This window comes from Brassica oleracea, chromosome C8, assembly GCF_000695525.1.
Source record: "Brassica oleracea var. oleracea cultivar TO1000 chromosome C8, BOL, whole genome shotgun sequence".
In the NCBI taxonomy this organism is placed as follows: domain Eukaryota; kingdom Viridiplantae; phylum Streptophyta; class Magnoliopsida; order Brassicales; family Brassicaceae; genus Brassica; species Brassica oleracea.
The window spans coordinates 28,927,044-28,939,429 of NC_027755.1; the positions used below are offsets into that span (position 1 = coordinate 28,927,044).

General features: G+C 36.6%; 2 protein-coding genes and 1 pseudogene across 2 annotated transcripts in view; 2 read left to right on the top strand and 1 right to left on the bottom strand.

Annotated features, from left to right (window-relative positions):
* Window positions 1-2,292, bottom strand: part of LOC106310664 — a 3,441-nt gene extending 1,149 nt beyond the window's left edge. Inside the window, exons 1-2 of the mRNA XM_013747893.1 lie at window positions 2,170-2,292; window positions 1,604-1,924 (exon numbers count right to left, since the gene is read on the bottom strand). Coding sequence (XP_013603347.1) covers window positions 1,604-1,924; window positions 2,170-2,236 — 388 coding nt within the window. The 5' untranslated portion in view covers window positions 2,237-2,292. The remainder of the gene's footprint in view (window positions 1-1,603; window positions 1,925-2,169) is intronic.
* Window positions 2,293-2,688: 396 nt separating this feature from the next.
* On the top strand, window positions 2,689-7,518 carry LOC106307808 (annotated as a pseudogene).
* A 2,138-nt stretch (window positions 7,519-9,656) lies between these two features.
* Window positions 9,657-12,057, top strand: LOC106312482 (fructose-1,6-bisphosphatase, chloroplastic). Its single transcript, XM_013750026.1, has 4 exons — window positions 9,657-10,155; window positions 10,943-11,170; window positions 11,250-11,756; window positions 11,829-12,057. The coding sequence occupies exons 1-4, from the start codon at window positions 9,718-9,720 to the stop codon at window positions 11,898-11,900; spliced, it is 1,245 nt and encodes a 414-aa protein (XP_013605480.1). The 5' UTR covers window positions 9,657-9,717; the 3' UTR covers window positions 11,901-12,057.
* Window positions 12,058-12,386: the final 329 nt, after the last annotated feature.

Sequence of the window (12,386 nt, forward strand, 5' to 3'; positions counted from 1 at the left end):
TAGATCCATTTGAATACTTAATAAATTTTAGTTTTAGTTTGTGTTTACTATTATTTTCAAATCAAGTTCGGCTCGGTTCTTCGGATCCAAATATTTTACCCAGACTTACTTTTTTCTACTGATATAAAGAAAAATAAATAAATGTAAAACTAATATGTTTGGCTTATGTTTACATACAATACATAATTATTGGACCATACTTTAAGAATACCAATAAAAATAATTGGGCGTCGTGTCAATATTTTTGGGCATGTTACAAAATTATCGTAGTTTATAACCAATAACATGTACTTTCTTACAAAAAAATATTGGTAAATATAATAAAAACATGATAAAATCGAGTGAAATAGGTTAGATTTGCGTCGAAAATAATGTGATCACTTCATTTGGTACATGAATTCTGTTTTTCAATCGATTTCGAGAATTTTCTTTTCTTTTAAAGCTTTTTGATTTCTGATTTTTTTTCTAACAATATGATTATGTTTCTAATTCTTGGTTTGATATGAAAACTCTGTAAAAAAAATAATACTTGGCTAAACTAAAGATCCAACTTTGTGTGTGATATTTTTCACCTCAGTTTCCTTAATTCATAACTAATCACAATTATTTGTTGCTTTCGTATGCATAAACCTCAACCAAGGCCAAGTTCGGCAAAATCCGAAACTTTCAATTTCTAAAAACATTCTAATTCCATCATTTTAGTTGATGTGAATCTTAATGATTTTGTAATTTATTTCTTTTAACAATGATATTATTCAGTTCTTGTCCGGACATAACGTCAATTCACTAATACAAACATTCAAAATCCGAAAACTATAAATGATGTGATTAAAAGAAATTAGTATGTGAACACATTAATTGCTAAATGCCTATGAAGATGACACGTAAGCATTCTAAAATTGAAATGATTGTGAGGATGACACGTGTCAATGTGTGTGAACACATTTATTGCAAATGCTTCTCTTTTAATATATAAGAGATATGATTTCTTACTTCATTAATCAGCCATATTGAACATAGTTTCAACTTTCTATTTACAGTAATCACTTGATTTTGTTCCTATTTTCGTAAATACAGTTTTGTTTTCACTTTTTGGTTCGAATATCAATGTCTCAACAAATGTCTTTTGCAAAAAATTCAGTTACGTAGGTATAAATACTTTAGCACAACAAAAAGAAGGGTATTTATGCTTTTAGTTAATAAATATACAAACGTGTATACCTAATTAATTATTAAAATGGACTTACACTGATTAAGTTTTATTATATACAGTATATATGAAGACCTTTTATAACAACATTCAAATATTTCATCGGAATATCGATCAGACCGACCCTTAAATTTTGAAGGCTATAATCAATTTAATAACAATATTAATATTTTTTAACAATTATAAAAACTTATGTTTACTTAAATAATTTATTAGATTATGGAGATTTTACGCCAATGTTGTAGACATTTTACACCAATGTTTCACCTGCCCATGCCGAAACCCCGTCTTAATATATCATATCATATGCAGGTTATAAGATTTACATATCTACACACACCAAGAAAATGTCAACGTACTCGAGAAAAACTTAAGAAAAGCTCAAGATGGTACCTTCACCGGCTGCGAGATTGAAATAAAGATCGAGAATGTTAGGACAATAATCCAAACAAGCCGGAGAGCAAAGCTTAGCGGCGAAACCTGCCTCCATCATTGCGTCCGACGAGATCCCCACTGTTTTCCGATCAACCCCACAAGCAGCTACACACTCATCGCTCTCCACGTGGTTTACAATCCCTTCAACCTCCACCGCGGAAGTCCGGCAAGTGTATTCTCCTGCAACGTTAGCTGTCTCCAACAAACATCTATTCCCGGAAGCCGATATCGAGAACGCGCATATATTCGTGGGCAGGTTCTCGCAAATGATTCCCTCCCCTATAGGAAATACAAAACATAGACATAAAGAAAACAAAAATGAAATGTTCACATAAATGATTTTCTTTTCCTATGGTTTATCTTAAACCGGTCATGTTATCAGTCAAAATGTAAAATCTATGGTTTATTCCTTTGATCTAAAAACTGAAAACATGTCTAACCAAGTATAATTTTTGAGATAAGAAATATGGAAAAGATCTTAGTGTTCTTGATCATGATCTTGGGTCAAGTATATCTGTACGTACCTAAAGCGGCATGAAGAAGAGATGAGAGAATGAGAAAGATTGACAGTTTGAGGTAAGAATAAGACATTGTTTCTGTTTTTTAGGTCTCTCTTCTTGTCTTTCTCCTTTATTGATTTTAGGGGTTTAAAGTTAACTTGATTAAAGAGTAAATAGTAATATATAGAGAAGATGGGGATATAATTCGTATATTGAAGAAGATGCTGTGAGGTTTGTGAGTACATTGTATATATAGAAGATCTTTTGATGAATGATTTGTATATACTAATTAAATTTTTATTCTATATAGCATCCTCTAGATATGGTTTTATATATCTATATTAAAGTATTTGATAGGTTTTTGTCCAAAAAAAAAGAAAGTACTTGCTAGGCTTTTGTCGATATTCAAAAAGTTTATCGAAGCAACTATGGTTATTATGTAAAGTATTGTGCTTCTTAAAACTTATATAATGATTTTTATATGAGAAATTACTTATAATGACTCAAATAATACATGTAATGACTATAATAACTCATAAACTTTTGTAATTACTAGACTAATCTTTAAGACGAATGAAAGTATCAAAACCCCCTCCAGAAATTTTAGAAGAAGCTATATTAAAAAAAAAAATCCCTAAATTTCTCTCAACTTCATACTCGCCTCAAGCTTTCTCCTAGGAATGGCAGTGTCGGCCTCAAATCTGTCCACGGCGGGACTGAGCAGATCCGTAGACGACGAATCTCTTGGAGTTCCTCAGCGAGCTGCGTGAAGAGGAGTCTCTGGAATGGGTCGGATTTTAGGGTCGACAGTAATTTTTACCTTAGATCTGTTTAGATTCAACTCTGGTTGTCTTGTCTTGCATAGTTCTGGGATTCGGCCTGGTGTTCTAACTGTTTTTCAGATCAACTTCGGAGAAAGGTGATGTGTTCTGGTGTCGGAGAGTGAGTGAGCCTCTATACACGTGCTGCTGATGGAAGCGCTTTTAAGAAATGGTACTGTTTTGATTCATCGATTTGAGTTTTCTTAGGGTTCAAACTAGATTCCTCATGCTCTGTTTGATATCACGAGTGCGGAGAGAAACGAAGGAAAGTGAAGAGATTCAAGTTGAAGATGAACCCATACCACCATTTGTCTTCTTCTTTTAGGAGAAGCTACCTTGGGAACAAGGAGGAAGGTATGTGATACGAACCGGACTGATGAAGATGGGCCAACAATTGGGCTTCGTTTACTTTATTTTTTTATTTACTGTCTAAGCCTTTTACACTACTATATGTACTCGAAAACATATCAGAGAAAGGTATCGATTACGATCATTAATCAAACAACGGGTTCAATCCCTAATTTCTACCTCTATCACTTCTCTTCTCCCTTTGCTCTTCGTCATTTCTCCCTCCCCTTCTGTTCTACAGATTCGATCCTTCCAGGATCTTATCATTGGTATCAGAGCTCAAGTTCCTCTCGACCTTGAGGTTTAAAAAAAAAAATGGTTTTCAGTGATAAGCTCGAGAAGCTACTACAATCACACAAACAGATGGATGTGGATCGAAAACTGCGTGAGGAGCTTCGACTGGACAGTCAGAAACTGCGTGAGGAGCTTCCGCTGAACAAGCTGACCGAAGGTTTTATCCCTAAAAGGTTTGAAGATATAAAACCCAACGGAGGTATCCGGTTCAGAAGGATTCCGATCAAGCTAATCTACCACATATCTCGATTTAAGACACTGAAAAGTAAGTCACCCAGAAGAACTCTTGATTTGCCTGGTTCGTTAGATCTTACAAAGCTTGAGACATCTCAGAGGAGTTGTATGATAGTGAAGACTGTGAAGATGAAGAAGCATAATGATTGTGAGAAGAGAGCCACACGGATTAAACTCGCAGTAGCTTGTAAGAGTTTAGGAATGTTCTGTGAATCTTCGGGGTGTAGAGATACTAAAAATGATTTGCAAATCCACATGGGAAGGAGACAGATCGTTGATACAGGAGTGAAGCGAGAGACGCATCCCTTTGCCTCTCATATTCCTATGGATATAGATTGTCACGTTAATACGTTGATAGGGGATCATAGTATCTTCGCTGAGGAGGTTAAAGCGCTAGAACATGATGATCCTGAGGCTGTGATGAAGTCTTTGCAGGATGAAGCAACACTGGAGTCTGAATCGGAGGAAATAAACAAGTATAAGAGCCGTGGCAATCATTCTCAGGTCCAACAACAGATGAGGCAACGAGAGAAACGAGGGTTTCATAAGGTTCGGTTCAAAAGTTAGACTTCACAGAAGCTGTATAGTAACAGATGAGAAGGTTACAAAAGATGGGGAACTTTTCAAGCTGGAGAAATCAGAATTGCTTCACAAAGGAAGAAAGTATACAAGAAAGCTTATTGTCAGATGGTACTATTATAAGGTGAGGAAGCGAGTTAAGCCGCTTGGAGCCGTGGAAACGGGGTTCAAATGTCTCTCGGAAGCTGGGACTGAAGCAGGCTATAAGGCAAGATCCCTTATTTATGATGTGGGCGTGATGCTTCCTGAGACGGTAGAAGTTCGAAGATCTCAGGTTCAGGAGTGGAACTATAAGGTGAGGAAACGAAGGTTATGGAGAAAAGACATAGTTTCTTCCACCAGGGCTGAATCTATGAGTCATCTGAAAGGTGCAAGAATATTCTTAGGTGTAAGAACAGATGGACGAGAACAACGATCTGAGGGACAAGAGCGCCTTACATCGAAGGACAGTGGAGAATTTGGGATTGGTTTATATCCTTGGGGTCCTGATGATAAGATGGAAGATACAAGGGAGTTTGAGATAAACTTGACAGACCAGAAGCAATTCATCAATTCTGCTAAGGAGTGGAAGCTTGATGATTTGTATGAGAAAGATGCTAGTTATAGACGCCTAAATTGTAATCCCATGGGTATCGGCAAGGACATCAAGAAGAGTGAACTTCAGGGATCAAATCTGGGATGTCATAAAGGCAAAAGAGATTCTTCACAAGGGAGACATTCTATGATCTCACAAGAGACTCCAAGCTTGAGCAACAAACAAACTCTGAGACTAAGAAAAGTAGCCGTTCGAGGTTGGGGTCATAGAGTTTAGTTTAAAAGTGGAAGTCATAAGGGAAATGAACTCGAGCCAGACGGACTTTCAGATGAGTTAATGGGGGCGAATTCACCGACTGACACAGAAAGAGACTTGGTTCTACCAATGGGGTGTGATCATTACTCTAAGTGGTGTCAGGTTAACTACAACAGTCGTGTGTGGGAACCAGGAGGCCTCGTTAGCCTGATTCCAGGAAATTGGTTTGAGAAGTATCACCATCTTGGTAGACTACTAGTAGAGAAGGTTATGTGGTGTGCATTAATGAATGATCGCTTTGAAGGTTTAAGTAAAGAAAACTCACGAAGAGCTGCAGGTTTATGGATGCAAATGAGGAAGGTGATCTATGATGCTGCTGTGAAGCCGTTGTATTTACGTCTGTAGAGAGATGAAGGATCTGAACCTATGATTGGTTATGAATGGGATCCTGGTGGGGTTAGCGTTGAGAAAATTTAGGAATTCGTTTTCAATATAAAATGTTGCTTGCTTGAGATGGAACAGAGTATGAAAAAGTGTTATGCTAACTCAGAGTTGGAGTTGTTTAAGAGAAAGGTCCATCACATGAAAGCGGAAGGTGCGGATTCTAACCATGGCAAATGCGATGCTCTAGTAGTAAAGCTTGAAAAGAGGCTTAGAATGGTTCAGTGGGTGGAGCAAGACAAGAGAGACAATGGTGCTAGAATTGGAACGATGCGGAATGAAGGGCACATCGTACTCTCTACTTATGATATGAGAGCTTACTCTGAGTCATTATCAGATTATGGGAAGCACAACAAGCAGACGAGGTGGCTCCTTGATCACACTATGACAGCAGTGGTACTGAACGAAGATACACCTGAAAATGACACAAATGGACGTTACTTGTTTATCAATTCTGATCCAAGAGAGAAGGTGGAGTTCTTTGTCTATGATTGGTTCCAATCACCAAGGCCACCAGAAATGGATCACGACAAGGGTGGGCTAGGTACAATGGTTTCTGTGTCAAGGAAACGTGGTCTCAGCCAGAACATTGGTCTCGTCTCGGTGTCTAATTTTAATGGCAATGGAATGAACATGAAGAAGGTACAAAGACATCCAGAAGACATAGTTATGGAGGAAGCTGTTTTCAGAAAGGGTCGAAAGTTGGAGATTGCTATCATCATGAAGCTGACCAGAGGCAATCACAAGTTGAAGATACAAGAAGGCAACAGCAGTTCATACAACTTGAGGACAAGTTGGATCTTCAGGAGGGGAGTATTGATATGAACCGGACTGATGAAGATGGGCCAACAATTGGGCTTCGTTTACTTATTTTTTATTTACTGTCTAAGCCTTTTACACTACTATATGTACTCGAAAACATATCAGAGAAACGTATCGATTACGATCATTAATCAAACAACGGGTTCAATCCCTAATTTTTACCTCTATCACTTCTCTTCTCCCTTTGCTCTTCGTCATTTCTCCCTCCCTTTCTGTTCTACAGATTCGATCCTTCCAGGATCTTATCAGTATGTTTCAACATGTCAAGAGAGGTATCAGCGTATTCACAATCACTCAGCTCATAGTCGAGGCGTCCAAGTGATAATTGCAGGTGCTGGTGGTGCGTCTCACTTATCAGGTATGTCTTAAACATGAACTCATCATGTCCCTACAAAATTATTAGATTTTCTGAAATAAATGTGATTTTTCTAGGTATGGTTGCTTCACTCACTCCTTTGCCTGTGATTGGTGTTCCTGTAAGTGCTACTGTTTGGATGGAGTTGATTCACTTCTCTCCATCGTTCAGGTACGTACACACTGTTTCATGTTGCACTTAAGCTATTACTTGGTTGCAATTCTTAAACCTTTATCTTTTTTTTACCAAAGATGCCTAGAGGTGTTCCTGTCGCCACAGTTGCAATTAACAACTCCACCAACGCAGCCTTGCTTGCTATCCGGATGCTGCGGATCTCTGATACTGTCTCGTCTCAAGGCTCTTCTTATTTTTATCTTTTGTTACATAGTCAGAGTGAACAAGAATGAATAAGACTTGTGGGTTTCCTTTGGTTGGTCAGGATGAGTCAGTACCAGAAAGACATTAGACAGAGAACATGGTTAAAGGAAAGAAACTTGAGCAACAAGGCTGGGAGTCATATTTGAACCAATGAATAATATTGCTGGTCAGAACTCCTATGGGTTACTGCCAATAAGATCTTGTTGAGGGATCAGAGAGTTAGCATCGGTTCTTGTGTTGTTGTTGTCACCAGTATACATAGTTCTCTATTGAACCGGTTTAACCGCTGATATTATTACGATTTGTTTCCACACAGGCCACATACAAGTTTAGATTAAACATTTGTATTACTACTATAAGTGATTATTGGTTTTTTATATAAAAAGAGGTCGAGTTAGATTAGATTATTGGTTTTTTATATAAAAAGAGGTCGAGTTCTTAAAGCTTAATGTATCACTCAAGTAAAATGACAAATGCAACCGGTCGTCAAAGCTACCATTTACTTCTTAAAAACTCTTTTTGATCTCTAAAGATGGCAAAACCAGAGGTCGAAATTACACATCTACTTTAACAGATCTAGATCTAAAAGTTACAGATCTGAATCTGAATAACCAAATGTTCAAGATGACAACTTGATAAAGAAGTAAAAAAAGAAGAAAAAAGATGACGACAGTAAGCAAAAATTTACCTAATTCTTGTATTAATCTAAAACTAAATCAGATTCAAAATTAACATAAACCGGATTGAAATTGAACATTAAATTAAATTTGATTTACATATATCTAGATTTCCGTCAACAAATTTGCCACAACATAAATTAAAAAGTTTGCCACCAAATAAATTAAAAAGTCCGCCAACCATTTTAAGTCGGATATATAACTCTGCCATAAGAAAATAAAGCGAACATATGAAAATAAGTCGACCACAAAAATCTAATATTTGTAACAAATCTGCTACCTCATTCGCCAGACATATCCTAATAAATCTGTTTCTATTCAAATCGGACAATTAACTTTGTCGTCAAAATAAATCTGACGTTTCTAAGAAAATCTGACACCACATTAACGATAGATTTCTTTTTCTAAACAGATTTTATAAACAGACTTATTACTCGACAGATTAATTTAAAAAAAAAAAAATCTGCCAACGACCTAATGCTAATGGCACTTTGGTAATGTTTTTTTTTGTTATAACTGCCGGTAAGGATAATTTCGACCAGAAAAATATTCTAATAATTTTTGAAAAATATGAGTCATTCTAGTAATAACACAATTAATTTGTGTCATTTTAGTATTTTTATATTTGTGTTTCTTTTCTGTGCCAAAAAGCTATGCATTGTTTTGAATTGTGTTTCTTTTCTGTGCCAAAAAGCTATGCATTGTTTTGAATTTTTATTATTCATAGCTTCATTGTTCTCGCTATCTCAAGAATTTTTTTTTTTGAAGCTCTGAATCTTCAGATTCGCTACATAATATTATATAAACATTTTTAATGATTATCATTTGTAAATTGGGCATTTAAAAAAATTGCAGGCAACGTAAGCAAAAATACATAAACTATTGTAAAAAGATTTAGTTGATCATCTTTTTCATTAACAAGACTTTCACTGGTGGGTGGGTGGCTTCCTTGGAAACAAAGCGACGTGCGTAGTACGATGTACATGTCTTCACGTCCGCATTGAACTTCAAAGTAATATCGGTACAACTTTTGAAGGAGAAATTATAAAATCAAGTATAATAAGTTGTTTTAGTTAAACAGTGTAGTCAAAACTTTGAATAAACGTATTTTTGATGTAAGAAAATATAATATATATATATATATATATATTATTTTTGCCAAAAGTACTTGAAAAATGTTCGAAGAGTATTTGTAATAACAATCTCCAAAAGTTTTGTCCTCTAACTTCCAAACTTTCTACATGTACAATACAATCTTTCTTCTCAAGATATACTGTGGTTCCACTAAACAAGTAACTTGGAAAATGTAAGAAACTAGTATGTGTGATACTAATGCAGCATCACGCCGCGCGCATACAATGAAACTCATTAACTAAGAGCGAATCAAAGAGCCGATACATGTCCTCCAATAAGTTGCTCAATTTTGGTTCGGTTTGGTGTAAAATAATCTAAACCAATCCCATCATAAAATAATTTTGTTTTAAGAAGTCTCAATTCACATCGGTTTGTTAAGGTTTAAGGGCCACTCCAACAGACAAAGATCTATATTGTGTCGTGGTGTTGGGTTGACTAAGATAAACTTACATCAGGCCCAACACTACTGAATCCTTAACAAACAGTGTAGCCTGCTTATGCAGAAATGCTTACCAGTTATCACATTCACTTTTGTTTCAACTCCGTGAGAGCAATGCCACGTGTCAACCCCATAGAAGATAAGTGGAATCCACATGAATCGAATCCTTCGTCCACCTCACAATCCGATCCTCTCTCATCACCTCCAAACACACAAAACTCCCATCAGCTAAAAAATTTTCAAAACACAAACGCACAAAAATGGCAGCAACAACGTCATCGTCTCATCTTCTTCTCTCAAGCTCTCGCCACGTGGCAGCCTCATCTCAGCCACAAATCCTTTTCCAGAGATCTCTGTTTTCCGGCGGGAAACGATCAGCAGCTGGAAAAAACCATCATGCTAGTGGTGGAGTGAGGTGTATGGCGGTTGCAGCGGATGCTTCGGCGGAGGCTAAGCCGGCGGCAGCGAGGAAGAAGAGTGGGTACGAGCTTCAGACGCTGACGGGTTGGTTGCTGAGACAAGAGCAGAAAGGAGAGATAGATACAGAGCTGACGATAGTGATGTCGAGCATAGCGATGGCTTGTAAGCAGATCGCTTCGCTTGTACAGCGCGCCGGAATCTCTAATCTGACCGGCGTTCAAGGAGCCGTTAACATTCAGGGAGAGGATCAGAAAAAGCTCGACGTCGTCTCTAATGAGGTCAACTATTTTTTTATTTTTATTTTTATTTTTTTTAATGAGGTCAACTATTATTCACTTCATTCACACGTGTTTTGATATTCTTTGAAAAAGTTTGGATATCAATACAGAATCCTTTGGAACCAACGTTAAACCATAAAAGAATAAAATAAAACACATGCTATATACAGTATTTAACTATATATACACATACATGTCGACGCTAAGTAGAGGAAACACATGTTCTAGTGGATTATTGGTTAGTGTATAGTTTTAAAGTTTTATTGATATAGTTGTATGTTTTTTTGGTATGAGAAAATTCTACCTTTTCAAAAATATTTAAATACTTTGCTTTAGAAAAAAAAAACATATGAACAAACAACAAAACGTTGTAGAGGTTGTGGATTTTATATGGAATCCACTAAAATATTTAAAGACTATAATTGGAAAACAAATATTGTAAAAATGCTGTAAATACTGTAAAATATTTTTATAGCCTTACCAATCATGCTCCTAGTGTCTCCAAAAACATTTTAGGTTCTGATCGGTAAATTGTGGAATCCCCTGATGGTTGAACAATCTCACAATGTTACTAATGTGTAACCTTTTTCAAAAAGTTAGTTAATTAAGTCGTTTACATATGACTCTCATGAAATGGCAATTATGATATTTTGATTAATATGTAAACTTGCCAAGCTAGGCAACTTAACTTCAGTCTACTAAAAGTAAACCTTAGTTTATACATGATGGAAATGGTTGGATGGAGCGAAGAAACAAAGTATATGACGTAACAAAATAAATGGTGCAGGTATTTTCAAACTGTTTGAGATCAAGTGGAAGGACAGGGATCATTGCGTCAGAGGAAGAGGACGTCCCCGTAGCAGTTGAAGAGAGTTACTCCGGAAACTACATTGTCGTCTTTGATCCTCTCGACGGTTCCTCCAACATCGACGCTGCAGTCTCCACTGGTTCAATCTTCGGTATCTACAGCCCCAATGACGAGTGTATCGTTGACGACTCCGACGATATCTCCTCTGTAAACTAACTACTACTCTCCCTTTCACCTAACACTCCTAAAAGATATATAATGTTGGCTGTGTGTTGCTTGCTTGCAGCTTGGTTCAGAAGAACAAAGGTGTATAGTAAACGTGTGTCAACCAGGGAACAACTTGCTCGCAGCTGGCTACTGTATGTACTCGAGCTCAGTCATCTTCGTTCTCACCTTAGGCAAGGGCGTTTTCTCCTTCACACTCGACCCAATGTACGGCGAGTTCGTCCTCACTCAAGAGAACATTGAGATCCCCAAAGCAGGGAAAATCTACTCTTTCAACGAAGGGAACTACCAGATGTGGGACGAGAAACTGAAGAAGTACATTGATGATCTTAAGGACCCTGGTCCAAGTGGGAAGCCTTACTCTGCAAGGTACATTGGTAGTTTGGTCGGAGACTTTCACAGAACTTTGTTGTACGGTGGGATTTACGGGTACCCTCGTGACGCCAAGAGCAAAAACGGTAAGCTTAGGCTTTTGTATGAGTGTGCACCGATGAGTTTCATCGTTGAACAAGCTGGAGGAAAAGGATCAGATGGCCACCAAAGAGTACTAGATATCCAACCCACCGAGGTAACTCAAAACACATCTCTCATGTTTAGCTTATTACAGTACACTAAATATCTTATTTGGGATACCTGACAGATACATCAGAGGGTTCCACTTTACATTGGAAGCAAAGAAGAAGTAGAGAAGCTGGAGAAGTACTTGGCTTGAGTCATGTACCAAACATAAGCCTTTTGATTTCTGTTGTAGCCATTTGTCTGACTACATGGCACATCCCAATAGATGCATAAACGATGAAAGTTCTATTTTGTTATCCTGAGATTTTGGAGGTTAAATACAAAACTAAAAAAATATATTTTAAATATTATATACATATTAAATAATTATATAAAATTGATTTATTATAATATTTACATTTTATAAAAACTAACCAATTGAAATATATATATATATATATATATTTATACATCTATATGTTACATTAATTAATATGTTTGTTTTCTTGCATAAAAAACTTTTGATTTAATGTATTAACTCAGTATGCCCTTGTCAAAAAATAATCATTCTCAATACCTTTCACTTATTCTCAATATCTATTTCCTTTATGGAAAAATTTCATGTTTACCACTTTCATGTACCACTTTCAAAAATAGATTCTTCATTAAGTGGCAAAAGACTCTTATACTCTTGTTCTCT

Bases quoted from the DNA above. Each gene is read 5' to 3' on its own strand.
- LOC106312482 (XM_013750026.1), top strand. From the start codon at position 9,718: ATGGCAGCAACAACGTCATCGTCTCATCTTCTTCTCTCAAGCTCTCGC. The intron at 10,156-10,942 runs GTCAACTATTTT...TAAATGGTGCAG, and splicing joins TCGACGTCGTCTCTAATGAG to GTATTTTCAAACTGTTTGAG. The intron at 11,171-11,249 runs GTAAACTAACTA...GCTTGCTTGCAG, and splicing joins ACTCCGACGATATCTCCTCT to CTTGGTTCAGAAGAACAAAG.